At 49.8% G+C, this 27,237-nt stretch overlaps 3 protein-coding genes across 3 annotated transcripts in view; all 3 read right to left on the minus strand.

The window, feature by feature from the left end:
* SREBF2 (sterol regulatory element binding transcription factor 2) overlaps positions 1 to 3,447 on the minus strand; it is a 54,541-nt gene extending 51,094 nt beyond the window's left edge. The window contains exon 1 of the mRNA XM_031463348.2: positions 3,334 to 3,447. Coding sequence (XP_031319208.2) covers positions 3,334 to 3,421 — 88 coding nt within the window. The 5' untranslated portion in view covers positions 3,422 to 3,447. The remainder of the gene's footprint in view (positions 1 to 3,333) is intronic.
* Positions 3,448 to 4,419: 972 nt separating this feature from the next.
* Positions 4,420 to 21,100, minus strand: CCDC134 (coiled-coil domain containing 134). The gene is made up of 7 exons (XM_010983499.3): positions 20,967 to 21,100; positions 19,216 to 19,334; positions 18,363 to 18,484; positions 18,072 to 18,156; positions 16,099 to 16,280; positions 15,766 to 15,837; positions 4,420 to 7,288 (listed from the first exon to the last, which is right to left on the minus strand). The coding sequence occupies exons 2-7, from the start codon at positions 19,316 to 19,318 to the stop codon at positions 7,163 to 7,165; spliced, it is 690 nt and encodes a 229-aa protein (XP_010981801.1). The 5' UTR covers positions 19,319 to 19,334; positions 20,967 to 21,100; the 3' UTR covers positions 4,420 to 7,162.
* A 1,068-nt stretch (positions 21,101 to 22,168) lies between these two features.
* Positions 22,169 to 27,237, minus strand: part of MEI1 (meiotic double-stranded break formation protein 1) — a 58,320-nt gene continuing 53,251 nt past the window's right edge. The window contains exons 27-31 of the mRNA XM_010983500.3: positions 25,031 to 25,112; positions 24,450 to 24,556; positions 23,309 to 23,440; positions 23,016 to 23,128; positions 22,169 to 22,325 (exon numbers count right to left, since the gene is read on the minus strand). Coding sequence (XP_010981802.2) covers positions 22,280 to 22,325; positions 23,016 to 23,128; positions 23,309 to 23,440; positions 24,450 to 24,556; positions 25,031 to 25,112 — 480 coding nt within the window. The 3' untranslated portion in view covers positions 22,169 to 22,279. The remainder of the gene's footprint in view (positions 22,326 to 23,015; positions 23,129 to 23,308; positions 23,441 to 24,449; positions 24,557 to 25,030; positions 25,113 to 27,237) is intronic.

Consider the following 27,237-nt stretch of genomic DNA (forward strand, 5'->3'; position numbering starts at 1 on the left):
TATCCACATAAGGGAACACTGTGCTGCAACCTGGGTGAACTTCAGCATTATGCTAAGTGGAGAAAGCCACACAGTGTATGATTCCATTATATGAAATATCCCGAACAGGCAAATCCGTAAAGACAGAAACTAAATCAGCTCGCTGCAAAGTGTCTTCGACCTTCTCCAAAGAGAACAGCTGCCTCTATGTGCCCCCCACCTGCTACTGTCAACTTCCTTCTGGGTTATCTAGCCTTCGATGGCTTCATCCAACTGCTCTGTCAAAGGTGGGCCTCCTAACTGCCGAATCCCATGACTCCTTTCATGACCTTGTCATCCCTGCTGTCCTCTGAGCACTGCCTCCATCATCCACTAACTGCTCCTCGTTTCCAAGGTGCTCATCTCCCCTAGTTTATTATACTTCCTTCACCTGATCTGACCTTTGGTTCCATCCTCCTCTCTCACCTCTATCCTCAACTCATCAATGGGTGACTATGCCTCAATCTCCAACCCCAGTTTTGACCTTCTCCAGAGTATCTGCCTCCCTTTTCCTACTGGCACCTCAATTTCAGTCCTTTTAAGACAAATTTTTATCACTGCCCCCAAACCAGCTCTTCCAGCTGGCTTCTGAACCCTCCCAGGATCAAAGATTTAATGGAATCTTAAAACTCCACCTCTGCTCTGCCTTCAGGGCCAAGCTTTCAATGAGGCTCTGTCCTGTCATGTCCAGCATCTTGCACAATGCCACTTCCTATTCCCATCCCGTCACCCTCTCAGTATCATCATCTCATACCCAGACGGCTGCCTCCTAGAGCTCTCTAGGTTGCAGGTACCCTCTCTCCCCTACCACACTTACAAAGGAAGCGTATGTATTCAAATCCACAGAGTCTCTTCTTCTTCACCCAAATGGCTCCTTTCTAGGCCAGTCATCTGGGCTGGCCAGCCCTGATCCAACCCAACACCAAGGGCTGGGTCTAGAACTACTTAGAATCCTGCCTGGCTCAAGGTCCCTGGATTCATTTGGGCATTCCACAAATATTTAGTTCTAGATGACAGAAACAAAATGAAGGCTCTGCCCTGAGGGGCTGACATTCTGGAGAGGGGATGGATGGATGAGGAAATATTCAGGGATATTTGTATCTGTAAACCATGAGCCTTCAGCCTGCCCAACCCTTCTTTCCTCCAAGGCCTAGGTCAAGAGCCATCTCCTTGGTATGGTCTTCTTGGTAAGCCAGACCTTACCAAGCTCCCTAGATGCTGACTTTTACTTACTGCTCTGTGTTATTGTGGGCTGTTCGATACTCGGGCCTACGGTTTTATTACTCATCTCGAGCTCCATGAAGCCATAAAATTCTATCTTTCCTACCTTTTCATGCCCCATATAGCTCAGAAAACACAGGTGGCACTTGAATACTTGTTGACCAATGAAGACAAGGAGCCATTTTTCCCCAAATCTAATATGGAGCCCCTGTGAAGCCACTGAATCACCGTAGTAGTTTCTAGAATGTACATTTTACTCAGAAATCTATGGGGATAAGGTTAATACTTAACCACTAGGCACTTTAACACATTACAAATTAAGACAAATAGGAATCAATTTTAGAATACGAATGCAAAATGCACATGAATTTCGTTGTGTGAGGTTGTTTGCAGGCAGCTTTGGACACACTCCTTACTGGCTACCTATCCTCGGGTAAGTGAATGAACTAACCGGAGCCTCAGTTTCAGGATCTATGAAAAGGGGATGAGTGTAGTATAACCATTAGTCTCTACCTGATGACACTTGTTCAGATTAAGAACATTAATGCATGAGTGCTTAACACGGTGCCTGACACATAAGTACTCAAAACATGTTAGCTGCCCTTGTTAAGTTTCAAGAACTTTCCTCCCCTCTTTCATCAACACATCTCAGTATTTAGCAGGACTCAGTGGAAAAGTCTGTGGTTAGACCTGGGGCTTCATTTAAGGGTCTTACCACACTGCCCGGATGACCAAAATCAGAAAACAAGGTCAGGCCAAGGGGTGAAATGTTACAGAAGCAAAATGGGAAACAGATCCCTTTCAATTAGCTGCTGCCATTTCTCTCTTCCCCTAGAAGAGAATCTTCTGCTGTTTTGGTTTCTTTACCTGTATAGATTGTAACTATCCTACCTGCCTGTAAGCCTGTAGTAAGACCTTGGATATGAAAGTACTTCGTAAACTCAAGAGCACAATGCACCTGAGTTACTGATTAAGAGTATGGGTTCTGGACAATCTAAAGTGAGTGACCTTAGACAAATTAACATCTCCTGGCCTCAGTCACCTCTAAAATGGGAGCAATGAGAATATCTATCCTCAAGAGATTGCAGTGAGAAATAAGTGAAACAATATAAAGTGTCTGGGGCCTGGAATACCAGAAGAGCCCAACTATTATTCAGAGCTGTTATTATGACAACTGACCTATTTTTTGGAATCCTCACCCCCAAGCATCAGGTGAAAGCTTGATGTAGCGACACCAACACTGACCCAGGAACCATGCTCCGTAACCAGCTGGGTGACCCTGGGCAAGTCGCTGACCCTCTCCAAACTTTGGGTTCCGTGGTCACAAAATGAGAGGACTGCAAGAGAGGATCCCTGGGTCCTACCAGCTCTTCCTCTCAGCTGTTAAGGTCGCCGGAACAAAGGCCACCCGCTCCCCAGTCTGTCCCCGAGGGGCCACAACTCAAAATTCCTGCTGCTCAACTCCCTCTGCAGCGCGACAGCAGGAGCGCCCAAATCTCTATCCCAGAGAGACGCGTCCACACTCCGCCGACCCCGCTCTCTTCATCAGCAACTTGCTTCCGCAGCCGCTCGCTGCCCAAAGTTTCCCCAAGCGCCGGGAGCCTCGGCCGTGGGTCAACCCCGGGAAGATCAAGGGTTAGGGAGCAAAGCCTGGAGGCCCGACTCCCGGAATCCCAAAGCCGCCCACGCGGCGATTGACAGGTGCGACGCGGAGCCGCTGGGCGAGCTAGCGGGACCTCCCGCGGCTCGTGTAGGCGCGCGAGGGAGGCGGCGGCCGCGTGCTGTCCCAAGGCCGCTCCCGCCGGACACCCGCGACGCCCCCGGTTCCGCGCTCCTGGCCCCACGACCCTCGCTTCACTTCCGGACACGAGGCGCCCCACAGCAGATCCCACGGCCAGCCGGAGCGGAGAGGCCGGACGGGACTCAAACCCTCAGCTCCCGGAACGGCCGTGGACCCACGGGGCGACCGCGCGTGCCAGTTCTTCCCGCGCGAGATCGGGCTGCTAGGGGTGGGCGCACGCGCACCCGCGCGCGCCGCCGTAACCCCTTCCTCCCCGCGCGCCCCCGCACTTCCCTCCTCCACCCACTACTCACCGTCGATGTCCCCCAGGGTCAGCTCGTCGCCCAGCTCCGTGAGCGTCTCCATGGTCTCCAGACCGCCCAGCTCGCTGCTCTCGTCCATCGCCCGGCTCGGCACAGAAGACCCCCTGCCGTCCCGCTCAGGGAGACGTGGGGGTAGTGCCGCCGTCACCGCCCATGACACCCAACAGCCCCTGCCCGGTACCGCCTCACCGGCCGGTGCCAGCCGCCGCCATGTTTGCGCCGTGCGGGAGGGGCGGGGCGGGATTCCCCCGCCCCGACCCGCGCCCTCTGTGGTCCCGCCCCCAGACCGCGCACCCCCTTGTTTGTTGTCAATGGGACCAGGCTGGTCACGGCCAATCCGCGCGCGAAGCGGCGCGTGGGGTGATGGCGCGTCAACGATCAGCAGCTCAGATTTGCATAACGAGGCCCTGCCCCTGGCGGACTCTTAGCGAATGCGGAGAGAAGCCTCCGAGCCCTCAGCCCAACCTCCTTCCCCTTGTTTAAAGGAGCCTCTCCTTTTTCTGTTGGTTCGGATCCACAAGCTACTCCATCCACCCGCTGGGGGTGTAAGGGTTAATATGTTCCACTCCCGCCCGCTGGGCGACCCCAAAGCAAGCCGAGAGCACATTACGTCATCTTCCCAGCTGTTTCCCTCCCCTGAACCCCGTCCAGCCCACATGGGAGAGCCGGTGGAATCAAATCTGGACCCCCAACACTGGAGCCTGGCGTCTGGAGATCGTTCCAGTCGCGTTCATCCCAACTCCGTTACAAAGGCGGCTACGAAGTCTCGCGAATTGCCTAAGTGCAGAGCGTATTTTACAATCTCTGCGCCTTTGCACCTGCCGCGACCACATGCTTACTCCAACCGCCTGAGCCCGGTACCTCAGAATCTCCTGCAGTCCTTTAAAATGTCAGTGCCCGGAACCACCACAGGCCTGAGCATTTTAACAAAGTTCCGCAGGGATTCCGAGGTGAAACCCACACACGGAGTCCCACTCCTTCAACCACCTCACTTCCCCGTCTTGCAGCTGGTCACGATGTAAACAAATGTGCAAGTTTATAGGAATATACACTAAGGAATGAAAAAAGTAAAAGTGCTCAGAGAAGTACGCAAGTATGGTGTTCAAAAACGTTCATCACAAAGTCCAGTGTAACTGGGAAAAACTGGGAAGCCAAATAAGGACCCAATGAATAAATCACCTCCACACAATGGAATACCATGGCATTAAACATTACATACAGAAATGTGTATCTGTTGGCAAACAATTTCACAATATATTGTTAAAAGGGAAAAGTATGTTTCCTTCTAGTCTGTGAGAGGCAGCTGTTGCTTGGTAGTCAAGACTTAAATGTTCACAGGCTGTGTGGAAGCAGACATGTGGATCCACTTAGGCACGGTGTGACTCTGCTGGTTAAATAACTGGTCTGAGCACAGTCTTCTTACCTCTAAAACGGGGGGAATAGTGCCCCTCATAGTTGTGAAGATTGAGAGGTCATTTGCACATTTATTTGACAGTATTTATTGAATATCTCTGTGGCAGGGAAAGAGTTCCTGCCCTCTAAGAGCTTCCAGTCTGGTGAAGAAATCAGACATTGATATTCAAGATGAAACCTAAAATTATGAGAACTGTGTCTTGTATAGCCAGCAGAACAGACGACACAAAGGCCCTGAGGCAGGAGCTGATGCAAGCCAACACTTGGCATAAGGCCTGATGTACAGTTAGTACAAGGTAGCTATTGTAATTGAAAAAAATAGGGATCTGTGTGTCACACGAAGGACAAAAAGGATGGAACAGCTGAGTGTCAAGTTATGGTTATGGGAGTGGTGGGATTTAGGATGAATTTTCCTTTCTTCCTGGTATTTCAGTATTGTTTAAATACTTTTATAGTGAAGATGTATAACACAATAAATAAAGTACGTTATTCTGAGGGAAAAAAAGACAAGAATGTCTTCTTGTTTACATGCAGGAGAGTAGCTATAGATTATACTAGTCTCACCCTGAAACAAAAAGCCAAACCCTGCTGCCCTGCTCTGGACCAGGCACTGAGCTGGACAGTGCCACCCTCAACAGCACCATTCAGGGGCTCTCACAGGGCCCCCCTCACTGTGGGGGTGACTATCTGCTGGCATACCATATGGCTCACTTTCACTTGGGTCTAATGTCTTCCCATCCCAGAGTCTCAGTAACCTTCTATAGAGGGCTGCTTGAGTACCAGGAGATCAGGAAAGTGGGCACAGTGCCTCCCACTCTGCAGCTGTTCCCACGGCTCCCAGCTGGACCTGCCCTGGAAGGAGAGCAGAGTGGTTCTGTTTGTATCTTTGAAGGTGTCAGATGGGAAAACTTTTAAGTTTTCACCCATTTAAGGGTGAAAAGGAAGGGATCAAGATGGAGAGAGGTAAAGGTGTAGAAGGAAGAACCCAGGAAGACAGAGGCGCTAGATGGGGCAGAGATGAAGACAAGTAGGATCAGGCCCCTCTCTTTGCTATGCATACAGGGGGTGCCCAGCAAATATATAGGATGAACAAAGAACCACCAGAGAAGGGCACTTGTCACTGAGAAGCCAGGCCCAACCTCAGAGAAACAGTTTAGGGCTTAGCAGAGGGGTTCAGACATTATCAAATTCATTATGTCAGTGAAGCCACAGCACAGGGAAGGGATGGGCCAGGGTCACTCAGCAAGTCTGATAGGCTGAGATAAGACTCTAGGTTTCCCTTGGGCTCTGTCAGTGGTGGGGGGCTGGGGATAGTTGCATGTCTCCCCTTTTCAGAGGCAGACCCTGATTGGCAAAGTCAAAGAGACAAAGCTAGAATTCCTATTAGAGCTCCTCCCTCTGTGCCTGGGAGGGACATGACTAAAGGGCAGCTGCCCACTGCCCCGGTCATGGGTTGCACACCTCCTGACACAGGGAGCTTGCTGTCTGACCAGTCCAGCTGAGGGCAGCCCTACCATCACAAAGCACAGCCTTCTGCAGAACTGCAGCCTGTCCCAGAACAGCCCCTACCCACAGACCGAGGGTTGCCCAGCACTGCCAGAGAGAACAAGTCAATTCTTCCTGCACATGCTCAATGACTGTCCCTGGATATCTGAGGACAGAGATTATGTTGCTCCATGGCTGTCTTGGGCTAAATACTCTCCCAGGAAACTTTGGTCCCTTCCCAACACTGACCCGTTGTCAAGGACAGTACTGAGAAGGGAACAGGAGGCCAAAGCCAAGTCCCTGCTTCACTGCCAGGGCCTGAGGCTCATCCTGATGAGGAAGGAACATCCTCTAAGCTGGTCTGTACATCTGAGAGCCCCTGATCCCCCCACCCAGGCCCCTCCGACCTGCTCCATGAAGGGGCTCACAGCTCCCTGCGGCCCAAACCAGCCTCGGTTAGCCCAGAGGGTTTGCTGGCTTTTATTGTGTCTCTGTAGGGGGCTAGAACCTGTGCGGGCAACTCAGCGACACACAGAGGCCGGCAGCAGGCAGGACACCTCCACACACAGCTCAGAGCCCAGTTCTGCTGCCTCCCCACACAGGGCAGCAGCTAGCTGGCCAGTGGTCCTAACCCACCGGGAGAGTCCAGCCCAGGATTCCTCCTGCTTCCAACATCTCCACAGGGTTAGGTCTGCAGCATAGCGCCCTCTGAAGGCTCCCTTGGCACCCCTCCAGACAGATCCCTGGGAGGAAATCCAGCCCTCTTCAGCCTAGTCTCTTCAGCTGGGGCTCAGAGCCGGCTTCAGGGGGCCGAGCAAACTCGACCTCTCCTCTCACAGTGGCCAGCTCTCACCACCAGTTGATGCCACAGCATTCTCCTCTTCCTCCTGACTGGCCCCTTGAACCCTGGGCTGCTCCAGGGCTATAACTCAGACTGGGATCTCGAGATCCGAGGGCCTTTTCGGATCTCTTTCCTCTTCTCCTCTTTCTTCCGGCGTTTCTCCTCTTCTCTCAGGGCCTTCTGGAAAGGGTCAGTGCTGGAGATGAACTGAGGGAAGAGCAGAATGGTCTGATTAAGTCTAAAGGGTTTGCTCTGAGCCAGGCTGCTGTGGGCTGTGGGGACAGGAAGGTCATTTAGACACAGGCCTTGCCCTCGGGGAGCCCGCACACATGGAGATAGTTAAATGGGCTTGGGGAAAAATGCCAAGTGAGTCTTGAAAGATAAGCAGGAGCCTGCCAAGCAAACAGGGTGAGGGAAAAGGACACTCCAGGCGGAGGGACAGGTGCTGAGGTGTGAACCTGCATGGGGCATCTGAGAAACAATAAGCAGACTCCACTCATGGTGAAGGGAATGAGTGCTCAAAACAACCGTTAACAAAGAGGTTAAACTGGCAGACCCTGAAGAAGAGGTGGAAAGAAGACACGATGGTGCCCAGGTTCATGGTTTCCATAGTGGGTACCTGGTGGTACCCAGTGGGGAGATGGGAACACAAGGCGAGCTGGGGAGGAGGACTTCAGCTGGGGCCATCCCCAGGCCCTCTGCTTCTCTTCCTCCATTCTCCAGACCAGCTCATCTAAATCCATGGCTTTTGTTATGCCTCTCTGGTCAGATTCTCCCTCAAATTTGCATCTCCCTATCTAAATGCCTGACACCTCACACGAGGATGTGCAAACATGTCCCAAACTCGGCATGGGTGGAGGGGATAGCTCAGTGGTAGAGTGCCTGCCTAGCATGCACAAGGTCCTGGGTACAATCTCCAGTACCTCCACTCACTCACTCACTCACTCACTCACTCACTCACTAAATAAATAAATAAATAAATAAATAAATAAATAAATAAATAAATAAATCTAATTACCTCCTCCCCTAAAAAAAGGCAAACAGCATGACTCCATCACTTCCAGAGTCTCTGTCCTCATGAACAGCAGTGCCCCACATCCCAGTCTAGGCAAGTAGGGCAGAGACCAAGCATCCTCTCCACCACCCCCATCCACACAGCCCTTTTGCCAGGGCCTGGCCCATTTTAACCCCTAAGCCTCAAACCCATCTATTTCTCTCCATCTCTCCTATCCTATCACTACTACCATTCCCACCCCCACCTCTCTCCTGATAACTCTGGGCACCTCCAAGAGTCTCTCCACACCCATTTTGGTCCCTTTTACGCCATTCTCCTCACTGCAGTTAGATCTTTTCAAGACATAAATCTCACTCCTGTGTAAACCCTTCCACAACTCTCCATTACTCTCAGGACAAAGTTCCACCCAGCTGAATCTGCAGGCCCACCCTGCCCACCTCTCCTCCTCCCTCACTTCTGGTTCTTGGATTCCTTTGCTCCCACTTCCAGGCCTCTGCACATGCTGTGGTCCAAGCCCAGAATGCTCCTCCCAGCCCCCCACTCTCTCTGCCACATAAGCTCCAGTTCAGCTGTCACCATCCTTAGGAACCTGCCCTGACTCCCAGCTGACGCTGCCTCCTCTGTTTTTTCTCAGTGTTTCTCCCTGTGACCTCCTGCCCTTTGTGATCACCTGCTTCATGCCTGTCACCCCTATTGGATGCGACTCTCCGCGAGGACAGGCAGATCATGTCAGGTGTTGCTCACTGCCACAAGCCCCTAGTGCAGGGCCTGGCTGGCTTATAGATGGCAGTCAGTATATATTTTTTAAATGAATGATGTTAGAATATGAAATACAACAGTACCCAAAACTCAGGTAACTGTTGTGAAATGTGCCCATTTTATTTGTTCATAGGGTAAATCTGATAAATGTTTCATCAAGGTAGACATTTAAAACAAACTAGGAGCTCCACCTTGTGGAGTAATCCACCTACCTCGTAGGTTAGATTGAACCACAAGGCTGGAAGATTAGGTGAAGTCAGAGAAGTTCAGCCCAGAGGGTAAGTGGTCAGCTCAAGTTACACAGTAAGTGGGAGGCCCACCTGGGACTGGCCCCAGGCCTCCCACCTCCCTGCCCAAACCCAGTGCTTTCCCTACCACACTCTGCCTCCTATCCCTATGAGTTAATTATGATCCTCTTGGGAGGAACGAGGAGCCAGAAGACTGCTCAGGTCACAGAGAACCCCATATTTTCTGGCTCTGGCTGGAGAAGGACAAGTGAAGAGATCCTGGCCCCTCCAGCCTCAGCTAATTGGGTCAGAAGAGAAACACTGCTTATTCCCTTTCTAGGTCCCTTCCCCTCTAGGCCTGGCTGACGCCTACTTTAAATTCCTGATGCTAACCTCGGGCAGGCCCTTCATGCTGCCTGGCAATTCAGGATGTTTGCCTGGCCCACTCCCTCCTGCTCTTTTAGACATACCTTCTCCTGAGCCTCCATCACTCCTCCCTTCCTCACTCGAAGACCAAGGCCTTGCTTCCTGTTTCACAGAGAATGGAAATACTCCGAAGACAACTTTCACAAGCTCCCACTGTCACACCCACCAACCTATTTGCTTCTGTGCCCACACTACTACTCCAGGCAAGGCCATCTCTTCCCCTGGGCACCAGGCCTTCCCTCTCTCCTCTCTTCCCCAGGGATGAGGCTCTAGCAACTCTCCTACCCTTGCACCATCTTCCTGTTCTTCGTCCCCAGTGGGTGTATACTACCAACATGCAAATGTGCTACAGTCGCTCCCACCTGACTAAGTTTCCCCTGGAACCCACACCCTCCTCCAGCTATTCTCCTGCTGGTTTGTTCCCCTTGAAAAAAAAACTCTTCATGATAAGCAACAAGGATACATTGTATAGCCCAGGGAATTATAGCCATTATCCTGTAATAACTTTTAATGGAGCATAATCTGTAAAAATACTGAGTCACTATGCTGTACACCTGAAACTAACATAAAAAAGAATGTGAAAAGGAATACACGTATGGATACGTATGACTGAAACATGCTGTACACCAGAAAGTGATACACGGTAAACTGACTATACTTCAACTTTTTTTTAAAGGCAAAAAATAAGTAAATAAATAAGAAAGAAAAAAGAAAAATTCTTCAAAGAGTCTGAGAGTTCACCTGTACTTGATATATCCTCTTCCTTTCCTCTCATTCTCTCGAAACCCAGTCTTCTGTCCCCACCACTCCACCAAAACCACCAAAATAGCTTGTATTGAGATCTCTGATGGCCTGTCTCCATATTGCTAAATCCAGTGGCTGATTCTCAGTCTCATCGCCCTTGACTCTCAAGCAGCGTTTGACAAACAGATCACTCCCTCCTCCATGTTACTTTTCTCATGGCCTCTGGGAAACTATTCTCTCTTGGGTTTGCTACTATCAAACTGACTGATCCTGGGGGTGGGTGGGTATAGCTCAGTGGTAGAGCACATGCTTAGCAAGCACAAGGTCTTGGGTTCAATCCCCAGTACCTCCATTAAAAAAAAAAAAAAAAAAAAAGGAAGAAAATTTAAAAACAATAAACAGCCTGATCCATCTCTGGGTGCTTTGCTAGTTCCTCCCCATTCTCCCATCTCTAACTTCAGGCACACCCCAGGCCTCAGTCCTGAGACCACTGCTCTATCTGCCCTGTCCTCCCACCTCCAACATGATCAGTACCCTCCTCATGGGCATGACTTTCACATTTATAGCTCTAGCTTCAACTTCTCCCCCAAAATCTAGTCATATATCCAGTTACCTCCTTGACATCTTCATTCAGATACCCATCAGGTCCAGAAATAAGGCCTTGAACCTGAGCCAGCCCTCAACCTGGTCCCACCAGTTCGCCCATTTTGGAAAATGATAGTCCCATTCTTCTTCCCATGCTCAAGCCGAAAATCACTGAGTCACCCATCTGTCTCAGTCCACATCTGCTCCCTCAGTAAATCTTACTGGCTCTACCTGCAAAACAGAACTAAATTCTCACCATTTCTCACCAGCCCCACTGTTGTCACCTGATTCAAGCCACCACTAACTCCTAGACCAGCACAGCAGCTGGTCCTCACCAGTGTCCGTCTCCACGCTGGTCCCCAGACTACTCCCCATACAGCAGCCAGGCTGATCCTAAAAAGAGATAAATCATAGTCCCTCACCCTGCTATGTGTCTTGGAGTAAATGCCAAAGCCCTTGAGAATACCTGCAAGGGTCTTGGGATCTGGCCTACAACTCTGACCTCACGTTCTCACACTCCCCACCCCTCCAAATATGCTCTATCTCAGGGCCTTTGCACTTGCTGCTCCTTCAGCCTGAAATGTTCTTCCCCTAGAGGCAGAGCTGGCTCCCTTGCTTCTTTCAGGCCTTTTCAGTTAGGACCTTCTGTGTCCAAGTCACATGAAACAACAACTGCATCCCGGCCTAATTCCTGAAATACCTTCCCAAATTCCTCTGCCTTTTTCTCCACAGCCCTTGTCACCACCTACCAAATTATATGTATTTTTATTGACTATCTATCTCCTCCAACTAGAATGCCATTCCCAGGAGGGTAGGGCTAGAGAGCTTCTCTAGTGGCTGGGATTCAGTAGACACTCACTAAATGTTGAATGAATGCATGTGCTATGTCTCTGAGACTTTGTGTAAGTTAGTCCCTCTGCCTGAAAGTTCTTCCCTGAGCTGATCCACCTGGCAACTCTTACTTATCCCAGAGCCTCCACCACCTACATCTGCAGACTCCCTCTCACGGGTCCCCTGGCTCATCGGGCTTCCCTCTTCCACTGGCAGTGATCACGCTGGATTGGGACTATGTTTCCCAGCTGTCTTTCACAAAAGACTGTGAGCATCTGAAGAGTGGGAAGAGGGCCAGTTCCGTCTGGACAGGGACAGTAGCCAGCGCAAAGCCTGATACAAGTTAGTGATGGGTATATTAGTAGGAGAGGACTCCTGGAACACTCACCAGTATAGAAGGAGTGTACCAGGGGAGCTGAGCAAACCTGGGCTATTGCTGGTGAACAGGTCCATGCTAGATACCAAAAAGTGAGTGAAATCTTGGGACTGTCCCCAGCCAATAAGAAGTAAGGAAGTATGTTGTATCTGTGGTTATCTCTAAGCATAGCACATTATGATGAAGCTAAACTAAATCTATCCTAGAAACCATTCTCTCATGTAGCCCATACTCTCACCCCACTCCTGTGTGAGAGGCATTAATGACTTGCAGGGCAAGGAGAGTGCCATAGCAAAAAGAATTATCTCCACAGGTGCCCCCTCATTGGGAAAGGCAATCTGCCATGGCCTTGGGCATCCCTGAGTGTTCTCGCCAGGTACACCAAGAACTCAGCCCTGACTGTTCCTACCCGGGCCACTCATTTATCAGGGTTGTGACTGCAGCAAGTAACCTTGCATGATGTGTCATCTTGGTTTTACACGAAGGTTTGTTTTTACGTTTTGGTTTACATGAAGGTTGGTTTTACAGCTATGCTAGTGTGGAAAACTGTATCCCCAACTCTGCCACCTGAAGCAAAGCCATTAGCTCAACAGGGCCCACAGAGGTGCCCCTAAATACTCAGGCCAGTCCACTGATTAAGAGCTAATGGTGCTGTGCAAAAGAGTTAATTTAACATAGCCGGGCTGACTGCTGTTCTTTGGAAGGCCTGCTTCCGTGGTTGGCCCTTGGCTGGCATCTGGGAACCTGGATTCTGGGAGGGCTCACACCACCCTAACTGATAAGAGTGGCGCACTGTGCCTAAACTGTTTTTGTAAACAATGTGGTTTATGCTAAACACTTGCTTTCCTTCTGGAGTTTGGAATTTTGGTATGTCCTAGGCAGAGGGTGCCTATGTGACCAGTTGCCAATAAAAACTCTGGGCACTGAGTCTTTAATGGGCTTCCCTGATAGACAGCTTTGCATACATGTTTTAATAACCCGTTGCTAGGGGAATAGTGTGTCCTGTGTGACTTCACTGGGAAAGACTCGTGGACATTTGTGCCTGGTTTCCTCAGACTTCACCCCAGGAGGTCAATTTTACTGTGTATCCTCTCACGGTGTAAACCATGGCCCTGAATATGACTACACACTGTGAGTCCTCCTAACAAACCATCAACCTGGGGGTGGTTCTGGGAACCCTCGACACAGGTTTCTATGGGCAGCAGCAGCCATCCAGCCACAGTGATGACGCTGGAAGACCAACTGCCACAAAGGTCAGTAAGATAACAATCAATTAAAAGCCATCACTCTTGCCTAGATGATACTCCTAATGACCAGGCATGTTATATTCTCACTGACTGTTGTCAGTGTCCTAGCCATCTGGTCTGCCAGATGACTAGGCTACAAACTGGCAGATCAAAGATAGCCATCCTTCTTCGGGGTCATGATCTGTGGAAACAAATTGTGGTTGACAACTGAACAGTCTGGGTCACTCATTTAGATGCCCATAGTAAGACCGATTCTCTGATGAGACCAACCAGAATCAAAATGCTGACTGAGCCTACAATGCCCAGTTGACTGGCTTTGCTGCCTACATGCATTATTGTACTAGATATGGCAATAAACCCGCCATGGTGTATTGTCATGAACTGAAACACAGCAGAGGACTCTGTATTTCTGGTTCAACTACCTAGAGTCCCTGGGGAACAGTATGGCCCAGGAGCATTAGAATAATGACCCCTTAGTTGAGTATAGTGACTCACGTCCATGATGGGAGACACAATGTGTGTCTGGAAATTTTGCAAAAATGACCTTGTCCCATTCACATCTAACTCTTCTGGATAAAAAGCCTAGGTCACAGAAGGGAATAACTAGAGAAAAGTGAAATTATAGGTCATAGGATGTGACACATTGATTTTGTAGCAATAATCTGGGGAGTGAATGCTCTAGATCCCAGAAGGTGCATGGAACAATGAATCTTCTTTGTGCCTTAGATCCAGCACTTGGCAAAACAATCCTAGGGTCCGTCCAAGCAAGTGGCAGCTGCAGCTGACAATCAGGCCAGCTGCTCGTTGTGTCATTCTCAACCATGCAACAGGAAAACTCACATAGACACTGTCAGTTCTGAACTATTCTGCTGTGCCTGATGCCATCACGGGCAGCTCCTGAAGTCACTCTGCACAGACACACAGACCAGTACAACCTTGTTTCAATCTGACAGATACAAATCCATCTGCTTTTCCTGATCCCGAGCAGCCTTGGGTTATGCCATGTGGGGAACTGAGGCTGCAATGCTGCAGTAACGTTCCCCCCCAGGGCTCAGCCAAACAATGTAATGGTGACCCAAATCAAGTGGTAACATGTGGAGACACCGGGCATGGAATGCCTCTCCACTGGGGATGACAGATGCCTTGGGTCCATCTATTGGCCCCTTTTATCACTGGCAATGACATCAAAGATCAGCAGATCAGTCTAAACTTTCGTGTAGGTGGTAATGAGTAACAGATTGGCCTTAGACCATATTCTGATTGTCTAACGTAAGGCCCACTGGCCCCCGCAGGACTTACCACAGCTGGCTGAGGCCAGGACCCTAGAGTATGTGGCTGAGACCAGCACTGCGGTAGGCTTGTCCTGATGCCTACAGTCCTACTGATGGCAGTCTGAGACAAACTCGACAAATCTGGTCCCAATCTCCACCAATCAGATTAATCAGATGGAATAGGATATTCATGCAGGAATCTGAGTTAAGCTGAGACATGTAGGGCTGACGGACAGAATGTGGGGGAGGCGATCTTCTCTGGCCCCAAGTGTCCCTGCACATTCTTGCTGGGTACACCTGACCACTCTGTACCTGGGCCATATCTCAGTTGTGCTTGCAGGGGTAATGTCTGTCCCCAAAGTTTGCTTCTGCTTCACTATAAAGGTGGTGAATTTCCCAAGCTTGGTGTTCTTCAACTTGATGCAAATCCACTGCACGCACAGCATCTGCCTGGGCCCTTCTGTGTCACCCCCTGGGACTTGGGGAATAAGCAAAACCCACATGGCCAAGTCAAAGCAACTGCTTTTGCTGTAATAAACTCAGATGTCTCTGACCTGTTAGCATCCATGAAACAGCAGCAGTCTAGCTTGTTATCCTGAAAGCTGGGTAAAATCCTCCCCATCTCATGGACCCTGGTGCTCCTCCCTAAACCTGGGGAGAGCCAGTCCTCTAGCCTTTCCTTTCTGCCCCTCTGTCCCTGCTCTGCCACTTCTGATCTCTTCCTTCCCTCTACTGTGTGTCCCCTCTGTCCGGCTACCCTTGTAGCCTCCAGCCCTCAGAGACTACACCACTTCAGCCCCCAGGATGAGAACATGTGCAGAAATACGGGGCAGAAGCCCAGCTGGGTGCTCTGAGGCTCAAGGGCAGAGAGGCATGGCCTGACCTCCCCTGGTTTTCCTGACATTCACCTGCTGTGAATCATGCCTATTGTGCACTGGTATGGATGTATTCACAGCCTCTGACCGCCCCTCATGGCTGAGGTCCACACCCCATGAACAGACAGGGAGCTGAGGCTAAAACAAAGCCAGTAGCTTGCCCGAAGGCATCAGTGAGTGAGTGACAGTTCCTGGACCCAGATACAGGCATGTCTGACTCCAAGTCCACCCTCACGCTCCACCCCAGGTGCCCCAGCCCCTGCAGACCCTGGCCTCCCACAGCTCAGCAGAGGCAAAGCAAACATGGCCACAGGCCCCAGCAGCTCACCTCTGTGCGGTCTACTTTAAATGGGTTCTGGAAGTCAGAGTCTTTCTCGCTGATCCCCAGCTCCTGGGCCATCTGCGGATGAGGAAAAGCTAGTCATCCTCTGCCTTCTCCTGCCTCCTGCTCACCCACAGGCCACTCCCTCCAAGCCTTAGGCCAGGTGATGACCCCTGGGTACCCAGGTCAGCACAGAGCCCCTTGAAATGGCACCTCAAGGAGACTTTTCACAAAAAATAGAACCAGGGCCAACATCCAGGCCCCACTGAAGGCAGATGCATGACTCATGGCACATTACCAGAGAGAGGGCTCCCAGATCTCCTTCACCCCAGTCCTTACCAGGCTGAGGATGGGCGAGTGGGGCCCCTGGTCAAAGACGCCCGACTGGTTGCAGAAGCTGATGCCCCAGCGGATGAGAAGGTTCCAGTTGGAGTTGTGGTCAAAGTAGTGGTGCACAATCTTTGGGAAGCGCAGCACCACATCACCGAAGAAGGCCGTGTTCTCCACCACTTGGGAGAAAGCTGGCGAGAGGACCCTGATGAGTGGTCAGGGGAGGTGCCCTTCTACAGCCTTCCTAACCAGCCCTGTGCACCCTCTGGAGAACAGAGGCAAGACCACTAATCAGGCTGCTGACTACATGTGCAGTGCATGCTAAGGGCTTTATGTCCACCACCATCGAATCATCAAAACCACCTTTAGAGGGAGATGTGGCTGCTATGCCCATTTTACAGACAGGAAACTGAAGTTGTCAGCTAGTGAGCAGCAAACCTCAGCTGCAAACCCAGGTCTGTCGGACTCCAAACGCCATACTTCTTCCCCTGTACCTCACAGATTAGAAGTCTCGTTTGCCGTGGGGACCAGAGAGGTGGGTATCATTTTGCACATGGAGGCATATGCATCTCATGAGGCTTTGCTGGGCCCAACCTCCGCAACTTGGTATCCTAATGTCCAGAGCAGGGCCCTGGTGTGAACCACAACTACAGGGTCTATGAGGGGTCAGTTCTGTTAGGATGGCCAGGGAACATGGCCAGGGGTCAGGGTTTGTTTTCTTTTTAGTATATGTCCAATTTTATTTTATTTTAAATGCTTAAGTTCTTATTTTGAAATACTTTCAATACTTTTAGACTTACATAATACACCACAAAATTCCTTCACTCAGCTTCCTCTGTTATCATCCTACATAACCACTGTACAACTATCTAAACCAGGAAATTAACACTGATACAATACTATTAACTAATCCATAGACCTCATTTAAATTTGGCCAGTTATCCCACTAATATCCTTCCTCCAGTCAACAGATCAGTGTAGACTGAGTTTAGTGTCCATGATGGTGGCAGGTCCCCCTGACCCAGGCTAGCATAAAGAATAGTAACTATACACCCACCCCTGGTGGCAGCCCCTATTTGAGTGACTGCTATAGATAAGGCCCAGTCAGCTCTCACCAGCAATGGCCACATCAGAGAGAGAAGTGGGCTCCTCCAAAGATACACCAGGTTAGGGCTAAGATAAGTAGGGTTGGGATCCCTGGCTTCAGAACAATCTTGAACTGCAAAGAATTCAGGAATTCACTTGGTTTATAGGTAAGAGCCAGGGCAAACCACCTGTCCTCTTTCATCTGGAAACCAGAGGTAATAATGCCTTCCTCAGTTACAGTGGAGATTAGAGATTATATTTGTAAAGCGCCCAACACTCAGTATGTAAAGGCTACTTTCGTCCTGTCTTAGACAGTGTAATCTAAAAAATCTTGTTAGAATATAACCAGTTAATGGGGAGAAATTACCACTGGAGAGAAATTCTTGGAAGAAAGGATGAAGGAACACAGGATAGTCTTTTATTTATATAGGTCCCATCTCGTCTCAAAAAGATTTAAGGGGGTTGAGGCTTTTAGAACAGTAGTAAGGAGTGCTGTTAACTACTCTCGTGGGCCTGACAGTTCAATAGCCCTCAGTTTTTTCTCCTATAAATGGGAACAACCCTTGCCTTCTCTACCAGAAGGGTCAGAGTGGTGAAGAAGGCAAGGATTCCTGGAGTAGCAGTGGGCAAAGGCTCCTCCCTGATTCCCCTGCCCCAAGCATAGGACAGCATTTTAGAATATATCTGTGTCAGGCACATAGAAACTGGCTCTGAAAGGAGCCCAGAAACACTTGGAAAATCATATACTAAGTGCCCATCCACCCAAGGGGACCGCTTGGAAGGTGCCACAAGAGGGTACTTCCGGAGGAAAAAAAGTGACAAGAACAGGAGGGAAGAAGCAGCTAGAGAATATCAAGGTGGTGGAAGGGAAGAGGGCAAGATCAGGAAGACCATACCATCTTTCAGTTTCTCGTCCTGGGGGAAGGGGCCATCTGGGAGCACATCTGCAGCAATGAGCACTGTCCGGGAGTCCTCCAGCACCTGAGGGAACCCCACCTGGGCTGAGTGGCTTTGCAAAGGTCTTCCCAGACCGGCCCCAGCCCCATTTACTTAAACACTACTTCAAATCTTCTGTGCATGCAGTTCCCCTCATTGAACACTATCCCCTTAGGGAACTCCTACTCATCCATCAGTGCCCAGATCAAAGACTAGGCCTGCTGTGAATTGCACCCCCTGCCTGCATGCACCTTAAAGAGGCCCCTGAGCATCACATCAAGGATCTTGTACTGCTGGTAGACATCATTCAGCTGTGCTAGATTTTTCAGTGCCAACAACTGCTCTCGTCGCTTCACCTCAAACATCTTCTTGTCTGAGCAACATTAAGTTAAGGAGCTGGCATCAGTTCTCCTGCCTGGATAATCTAGTGGTTCTGATTCAGAGGGCCCATTCCTGGCAAGCAAGTATCTGCAAGGGGCATAGATGTGCTTGTCTGGGAACCTCCATCCCCTTCCCCCCAGGGAAGGAATAAACTGCCTGAGAAGCATATGAATCCTTCAACATATCATTCATCCATTTTGCAGAGGATTCCATACCCAACAGGCTGAATACAACCCTCAGGATCTGGCTCCCACTCTCCCCTTCCCCTGGTCTTTCCACCATCTCCAACAGCCATTCACTGCTCCCGGAACCTCTGCTTCTCTCCTCACACTGTACACTCTACCTGGGATGCCTCTCACCATTTTCCATGAGTTTCTATTCTTTCAAGACGCAGTTCTTGAGTAGGAGGCCCAGTATGTCAGGGCTTGGTCTCCACCCAGGATCTCACCCACAAGGTGCTAGGCACATGTACAATCTTCACAGTCCTCATGGCTCTGAGAGATGTGCCTTGCCTTCTCAATTTAACGTTTGGGGAAACTGAGGCTCAGAAGAGGACTGACTTGATCAAGGTTTGGTTGGAGCACTTTACCTCTTCTCCCCTGTTCCCATCATAGGGTCTGCTCCATCCCTGGAATCCTGCAAGTGGCTACGGGTATCCAGAGACCTCATTTGTAGACCTTTCAGAAACAGCTCGTTAATACTACCTCTAACCTCAAAGGATACAGATCTCCAGGCTCGGGTCCAGGGAGGTCCTCAGAGTACCTGTGACTCCTGTTCCAGACAGAAGCAGGACAGAGAGGAAGGCCAGGAACTGCAGAAAGTCCATATCCAAGACCCTAGAGCTAGGGGAGTAATCCAGAGAAAGAAGGTGAGATTCAAAGCTTGGTGTTATATAAAACAGAAAGTGAGGCGAAGAGCAACTTCCCCTGACATGGCACTGACTCCGAATACCAAGAACCCAGCTTTGGGAATCCCTGTTTTCCATCCAGTCCCTAGCCCAGGGCCTGTGACCAACAAACACACAGTAAAGACGTGGGGTGGTAGGAAGGAAGGAGGAAGATAAACGTCAGCAATGGGAGCATGTTTAGGGAACAAGGATCAATGTCTGGAGCTCTGTGCTGGAGCCCTGGCTCTGCTTTATTGCAGGATCTCCAGCAAATTGCTCAGCCTCTCTGAGTCTCATCTTCCTCACTGCAAAATAGGAATAAGGTCACCTCCCTGTTGCAGGGAGGGAGGACTGGGTGAGACACTGTGCCTGGGGAAGGAGGGCCTGGTCAATATCATTCCCTCTCAATTCCCCCATCCTGGCTTCCCAGGAAGGTACCTAGTTAAGGAGGCCCAGGCAGTCAGAGATGTGAAACTTCTGGGGTTTCCCTCATCCCTGACTTCTGTCATCAGAAAGGAAGAAGGGATGCAAGGCGGAAAGGGAAACAAGGCAGTCTTGGGGTAAGAGGGCTGCTACTCACTCTCTTTGGAACCAGAGGCACCACAAGCAACAACTGTGCCTATTCAGGCAGCATTCCCCAATTATTTGAGTACCTATCATGTTCTAGAGCTTGGAGTACAGCAGTGAATCAAACAAACAAAATTCCCTGCACCTATAGGTTAAGAGACAATTAATAAACTTGTAAAACAAGCACAGAAGGATGAGGAGTCAGCGAGGTGAAATGTTAAATACAGTAGTCAGAGGAGGCCTCAACTCGGATGACAGCTGCCCAATTTTACCAATGTGGAGACCAAGGCACAGAAAAATGAGGTGACTGCCCAAAGACACTCATCGATTCCCAGGCTAAACCAAGAGTCTGAATGCACATAGGCTATCTCAGAGCTGGCCACTGTTCTACCAGGACATCTGCCCCAGGGGAGACATGCTCTGTTATCGACAGTGAGATCTCGCAGAGGTGAACAGAGGACCGCCTCTACCCAACGCAGATGAGACAACTGAAGCCTAGAGAATGGGAAGTAGTTCAAGTTCACCCAGAACCCCTACCTTCCAATGTCACACTCCAAATACAACAGAACCAAACCCTGGTTAAGACAGAACTTGGGGGCAGGGGTTATCAGACAGCCAGTAATGACTGAAGCAGGGAAGAAGCGGGTAAAGAAAGCCGAAAAAGACTGCGTAGGGGCAGATTCTGCTTCCTCTACTGTTACTCCCACTTCTCCGGCCTCTCAATCCCGCTCCCCTCCCGATGAATCCCCAGAGCTCTTCTCGGCTCGGCATGCGACTCTGAACTTATTCTGCAGGAGTGGCGCGGTGGTGGATCCTGAGCTGGGTACCTGGTCTCGAGGACCAGGGTTGCTGCCCCGATCCTTTAGGGCACCGGGAGGAGAAAGTCTTTCCAATGAGGAGAGGTGTCTAGCTAGGTCTGTCAGTACCACCTCCCATCCGCAGCAGCCGGTTCTGGTCCCTCGGTCCCTGCCCACCCCACCCCCCACCGCCGGGTGCCTGCCAGGCCGGCGACCCCGCCTACCTGGTCAGGCGAGCAGGTAGGCAGACGGTCGGTGTACAGCGCGACTTCAGGATGCGCGACCGACTAGCAGAAGCGCGGAAGCTGAGTACCGTGAACAGCGGCTCAGGAACCACCGAGTGCCGCCCCGCCCACCGCGCCGCCGGACCAATGAGCGCGGGCCGCGATGGCCGCTCCCTGGCCTCATTTCCGGCCCTGCCCCGTAGGCTCCGGCGCGGATCCTGCGCGCTGTCGGCGGGAGCCTAGTCCCGCCCACCCTGCGGAGAGACTCGCGCACGTGTTAAGGTCGGGTTGGAAGAGTCAGCCTGGAGTCTCTTCCTAACGTAAAGGTCGCGTCAGTGTACTGGGGCTTTGACCCCTGTCGGCCGGGCGACCTTCCCCGCAACTGTTTAGTCAGCTGAGTGTTTTTTAAACTGCAGTTGGCAAGATCAGTTTAGTGGGTAGTGACTAACATTTTTTTTTAAGTAACGTGCAGTGCAGAGTTGGGGCAATCCCTGCTGCTTGCCCCTCCGGCCCACAAAGTTCTAAACCAAGTTCATCGGGTCCTTCCCTGTCCAGCCGTTAGGATGGAGTTCAGCCCAGTTTTGTGTAGGGTCAGTAGAGCCAGACCCGAGGAAGGGCTAGCCAGTTAAAGGCACCAGGGCCCTGGCAGACAGGCGGGAAGGCAGCTAAAGGTTCCTGTGAGCTGAGCTCAGCACAGGAGCCGACCGTTGCGGAAGGCAGACATTAAAAGAACCGCACATGTGGGTACACAAATGCAAGGTCTGAATAGGACCGGGAGGGAAAGAAACACAGGGGACCAACTTTATTCAGGGGAGGGCTGCACTGGAACAGTTCCCTCAGCTGGGAAGGCTGAGATGGTCTCGACCTGCTCACCTTCCTTGCCTGAAAACTGTACCTCTCTCCACCTTCACCTGAGGTGAGGTAGCAGGTAAAGTAACTCCCAGAGCACTTGGACCACAGCAGCACCTTTCTCTGCCCCTCCATCCAGGAGGATGGCCTTATGGGTGTTTTCAACTTAAGCAACCAGCTGGTGCTGGTGTTACCAGAACAAGTCCCATGCCCCTTCTCTTCTTGAGAAGGCCATCCATACTGGCTGAGGAGCCAGCTAGAGGGAGCCAAGTTGAAATGTTTTTGGAGAGCTCACACAGGCATGTGAGTGTATCATTTTATTTCCTGATTCTATTTCAACAATGGAGAAATGGCTCCAGATGAATAGCTGCAATTGTAATCCATTTTCCTCAAACCATTGTGCCCAGACTTTGTCTTCTCCAGGTCTCAGTTCTCTCCATTTCTGGGCTTTCAGTTCCTGAGGGTCAGTCTCTGATGTGGGACAGGGATACAGCCACCCCTCCTAGGCAGCTGGTAGCAAAACATGAGAGGAGAACAGCAAAGAGGTGGGACCAACCATGGGAGAACCACATTCCCAGGGCCCAGAAGGGACAAAAATGGTCAGACAAGAGCAGAGGTGCTCCTGAAAATAGTGGGATGGATATTAAAATTGGGACCTGAACACCTGGGCTAGGTAGTTGCTATACTTCAGGGAACTGTTTCATGGAAGGAGGAAGAAGTAGAGCCAGGGTGGCAGCTGGTAGGGGTGGGGAAGAGGCACCCTCCCCCCAACACACACATCTCTACACCAAAGGGTCTCTGGAGCACCACAACAACCCCTCAGAGGGCCTGTGACCACTGCCCACAGCCCCAGGCTTTCTCAGAGACAAGCCAGTCACCCAGCACCCACTGGGGTCAAATCCTGATGCTATCGCTGTGATTCTGGGCCCTTCATTTAACCTCTCTGGTCTAAGTTACAGCTGTCTTAACACTCCTAGCTACAGTGAAGATTAGATACAGTGCATGTAATGTGACTAGCCCTTGATAGGGACTTAATAAACAGAATAAGTCATTGTTATTACTACCATTGTTAACTATTCTCACCATCCCCTGCTTGCTTTAGAGGACAGGGCGTAGACAGTGCACTTCTCTATCCTGAAGCATGATGCCACAGCCTCCCATAGCTGGGTGGCCAAACCTCCCAGATGCAAGAAAGGATACAGCATGTCCTGCAGGGGTGGCGGGGCCATGGAGGCCCTCGGGGAAAGGCCCTCCAGGGAAGCCTGCAGGGTCTGGGCCATGCTGTGATCAGCCAGAAGGCCCATGCTCTGGACCTGAGGGGAGAGGAGGGTAGGGAAGGCTTTCTCAGTGCCCACTCCATACAGGCCCTCTCTACCCTCCACCCCCTGCGCTCCTGACTGGCTGCTATGGCCAGAGTTCCTACCCTCCACAGAGAAGATGGTATAGAGGGATCAAGCCTCACAGTGGCTAAATGGCATCCCCTTCCCACCCACCTGCAGGAAGAAGCCACGCAGAGCCTGGAGTGTGCTGTTCGAGAGGGTAGAGAGGTCAGCCAAAGCCGCGCCATGCAGAACGTGACCCACCTCTTCACAAGAGAGGATGCTGCTACTCCAGAACCGCATAAACTAACCCAGGGAGAGAGGCCCCAGACATGCAGTGATTTGGCATTTCCTTCATTCAGACATTTCTTGTGTCCCTGCCATGCTCAGCAATGGCCTGGGGACACAGATCTGAAGCTCACAGAACCCTGCCTTCAAGAAGCTCAGAGTTCATAGGCAGGTGTGGGGTTGTGACACAGACGAGTGAGGTAAATGAGGACTGCAGGACATTGAGAGCTGGCCCTGCTGACCCCTTCAGTCTCCCTACCTCCCTACCCTGACCCTGACCCTGACCCTGACCCTCAGCCTTGCACCTCACACTAGACTATGTGTGGTTATCCAAACATACCACCATATGCTTGTATACCTGCTGTTCTCACTTCAATACCTAGAAACTTCTTTCTCTGCCTATTAATCCTCTAAGCCTCAGCTAATATATTACCTTCACTGCTGAATGTTCTTTCATTTTATTAAAGAAATACAGGCATTAACTGAGTACTTACTACATTCTTATTCACCTCCCCCTCCCAGCTCTGGCAGAAGCAGTGATTCTTTTCTGTGTTCCCACACCAACCATTGATTTACTCATTGATCCCATTGATTGTCATTCACAGACTCACCACTTTGTTGTTTGTTCAATAGGCACTTAGCTATCTTCTACTCTTCCATTAGTAACATCACATTTTAACTATTAGTTTCCTTGTCTATCTCCTTCTCTAGACTGAGGGACCATTAAAGCAGAACATTTGTCTCAGTGACGTCTTTGGTACCCAGCCTAAGATCTAGCATGTGGCAGGCAGCCCCTGGTCAATGTTTCATGAGTGAGTGTATACAGAAGAATGTCCGGGTCTTTGGAGCTGAGGAGATGTGGGCACTTAGAGGAATTCACTGATCTAGCCTCTTGTAGGGTAAAGGCCCACCTAGCCCCTCTACCTTCTTAGATTAGGGCTACCAAAAGTAAAGTTTCCCTGGCCACCTCAGGACTACCCAGCTCATGACATTCTTCAGACCACAAAACCATCCTTTCTGTACTTACCAGGGTCATGAGCCTCAAGATCTCAGGTCTGAGGAAGGAATTCTCTCCAGCATCCAGGAGGGTAAATAGCAGAAAACGATTCCAGGGCTGGGAGGCCACATGGAGTGCTGTGGGAAATACCAGTCACCCTGGGTTATTAATGCTACTTTTCTAAAGGCCTTGGAACATTGATAAAGAGGACTTTCTCTTATTGGCTCAAAAAAGGGTTGCTCAGCTAAAGGTAGGGCATTGGACAAGCTGACCCCAGAAGGTTTCTTTTTTCCCTGGGCTTCTATCCACCTATGCTGCCTGGCTCAGGGAGACCACATATCCCACTATTGTGGGAGGCAGGCAACAGGAAGAGCCCTGCCACTTAAGAGCTTTGTGACCTTGGTTGGGGCAAGTTGCTTGACCTCCCTGAACCTTATCCAGTGTCCTCGTTTGTATGACGAGCATGGCAGTGCCCTTGCAGTATTGTTAAAAGAAACAAAATGAATGTGAATCACAGAACAGGGGATAGGCATCTGGGGTGGGAGGGTGGCAGGTGCTGGCCCCCTCCAATATTCTCTAGGGGAACAGCAGAGAATGGGGAGGGTTTCTACCGACGTCTGGGCTCCGGGCATGGAGGTAGTCAAGCAAGGCCTCCAGGCAGCCAACACAGGCATAGGACAACAGAGGGTCCTTCTGCAAGAAAACAACAAAAACAAAAAGCCCACAGAAGTTTATGTCAGGTTTTGCTTCCGATGGGTTTTGATGTCAACCAAGGAAAAAACATTTGGTTTTTAAAATAATTTGGATTTCAGAATTTCAGATTTGGGATTGTGGCTCTGCAGATAATGAAAAAATGTTTGTTGGTTTCATCTCACCTACACACATGGCACAGTGCTTCTCCTGATGCTCTATCTACCTCTGAGAGACTGTTTTGTTTCAGAAAAGGGTGGGCCCTGGGCCCTAGTAAGAGATTCACAGATTATAGACTCTGTAAGAGCCCCACAGTTTATCTAAGCCAATGTGTGAAGATCTTTTTTTTTAAAGCAGCAGAACCTTTCATCAAATGAAATTTTATGCTCTAATAAGCACATGAAAAGAACTTATTAGTTATTAGGGGAATGCAAATTAAAGCCACCTTGAGATACCACTACACACTCACCGATAGCTAAACTTGACTGGCAATATTGTGTCCAGAATGTGAAGCAACTGGAACTCTCATATACTTCTGGTGGGAAGGCAAAATGGTGCAGCCAGTTTGGAAAACAGTTTGAGATGGTTTCTTATAAAGTTAAACATACATACCATATATGGTAGGCAGAATTTTAAGATGGTCCCATGAACTTTGCTCCCAGATGTTAAGCCTGTGATTAGGTTACAATACATGGCAAAGGGAGACTGAGTGGATCCAATCTAATCACACCAGTCCTTCAAAAGCAGTTTTCTCTGGCTGGTGGCAGAAGACCCAGAGAGACTACAAGTGTGAGAAGGACTCAACAGTCATTGACGGTTTGAAGATGGAGAGGCCATGTGAGAAAGAATGTGGGCAACCTTAGAGAGTTGAAAGAGGCCCCCAAGGAAGAAGTGGATTCTTCCCCAGATCTCCCAGATAAGCACCCAGCTTTGCAGATACCTTGATTTCAGCCTTGTGAGACCCTAAACAAAGAACCTGGTCAGGCCCACCCAGACTTCTGATGTAGAATATTGTGAGATAGTAAATGAATATTGTGTTAGGCCATTAAGTTTGTGGTTATGTTGTTACACAGCAACAGAAAACTAATGTTATTTGACCCAGCAATCCCACTTCTAGGTGTTTACCCAAGAGAAATGAAAGCGTATATTCACACAAAGACTGTATTTTAGTCTTTATTCATAATAGCCAAAAAGCTGGAAGTCCCAAATATCTTTTAGTAGGTGAATGGATAAACAAATTGTAGTACAGCCCTATAATGGGCTACTACTCACCAACAAAAAGAAATGAAGTACTGATACACACAACAATGTGAATAAATCTCAAAAGCATTAAGTTAAGTGAAAGACACTAGACACACAAGACCAAATATTACATGATTTCATTCATATGGAATTCTAGATATGGTAAAACTGTAGTGACAGAAAGCAGATCAGTATTTGCAAAGGGTCAGGGATGGGGAGAGAGGACTGACTACAAAGGGACATAGGGGAACTTTTTGTAATGATGGAAATGTTCTATATCATGATTGCAGTGGTATTTACAGAGCTGTATATTTTTGTCAAAACTCATCTAATTGTACACTTAAAATCAGTGAATTTTATTGCATGTAACTCTTACCTCAATAAAACTAATTTTTTTAAATGTAAAAGCAAACAAACAAAACAATCCTATGTTGTCCTCATGCTGTGCTTTGGAAGGCAGCAGCCTGGTGGTTGAGATATGGGGCTGACTTGGGTTTGAATCCCTGCTTAGTCACTTACTACCTGTATGAACCTAGCCGAGGTTACTCAACTTTGCTAAGTGGAATAAAAAGATTACTCGGGTTGATGAGAGGGTTAGATTAGAAACGGATATAGAGTGTTTATCCAGTGCTTGGCATAGGGTTAACACTCAAAAAATGGTGAAAGGCATTAGGCAGAGAAAACACTCTCCCTCTTTAACAACCCCTAAGTCTCCTTCACGGAACCGCTAGGGCTTTTAAGACACATAATTTGAAGTGATTGAGCTAATCTACTCGTCTCATTTTACAATTGAGAAAACTGAGGCCCAGAGAGAAAATACTTGACCTAAGGACACCTGGGTAGTAGGTGGCAGGTCCAAAAACAGATCCTAGGCCCATGCCCTTTC

This window comes from Camelus dromedarius, chromosome 11 (assembly GCF_036321535.1).
Source record: "Camelus dromedarius isolate mCamDro1 chromosome 11, mCamDro1.pat, whole genome shotgun sequence".
In the NCBI taxonomy this organism is placed as follows: Eukaryota; Metazoa; Chordata; class Mammalia; order Artiodactyla; family Camelidae; genus Camelus; species Camelus dromedarius.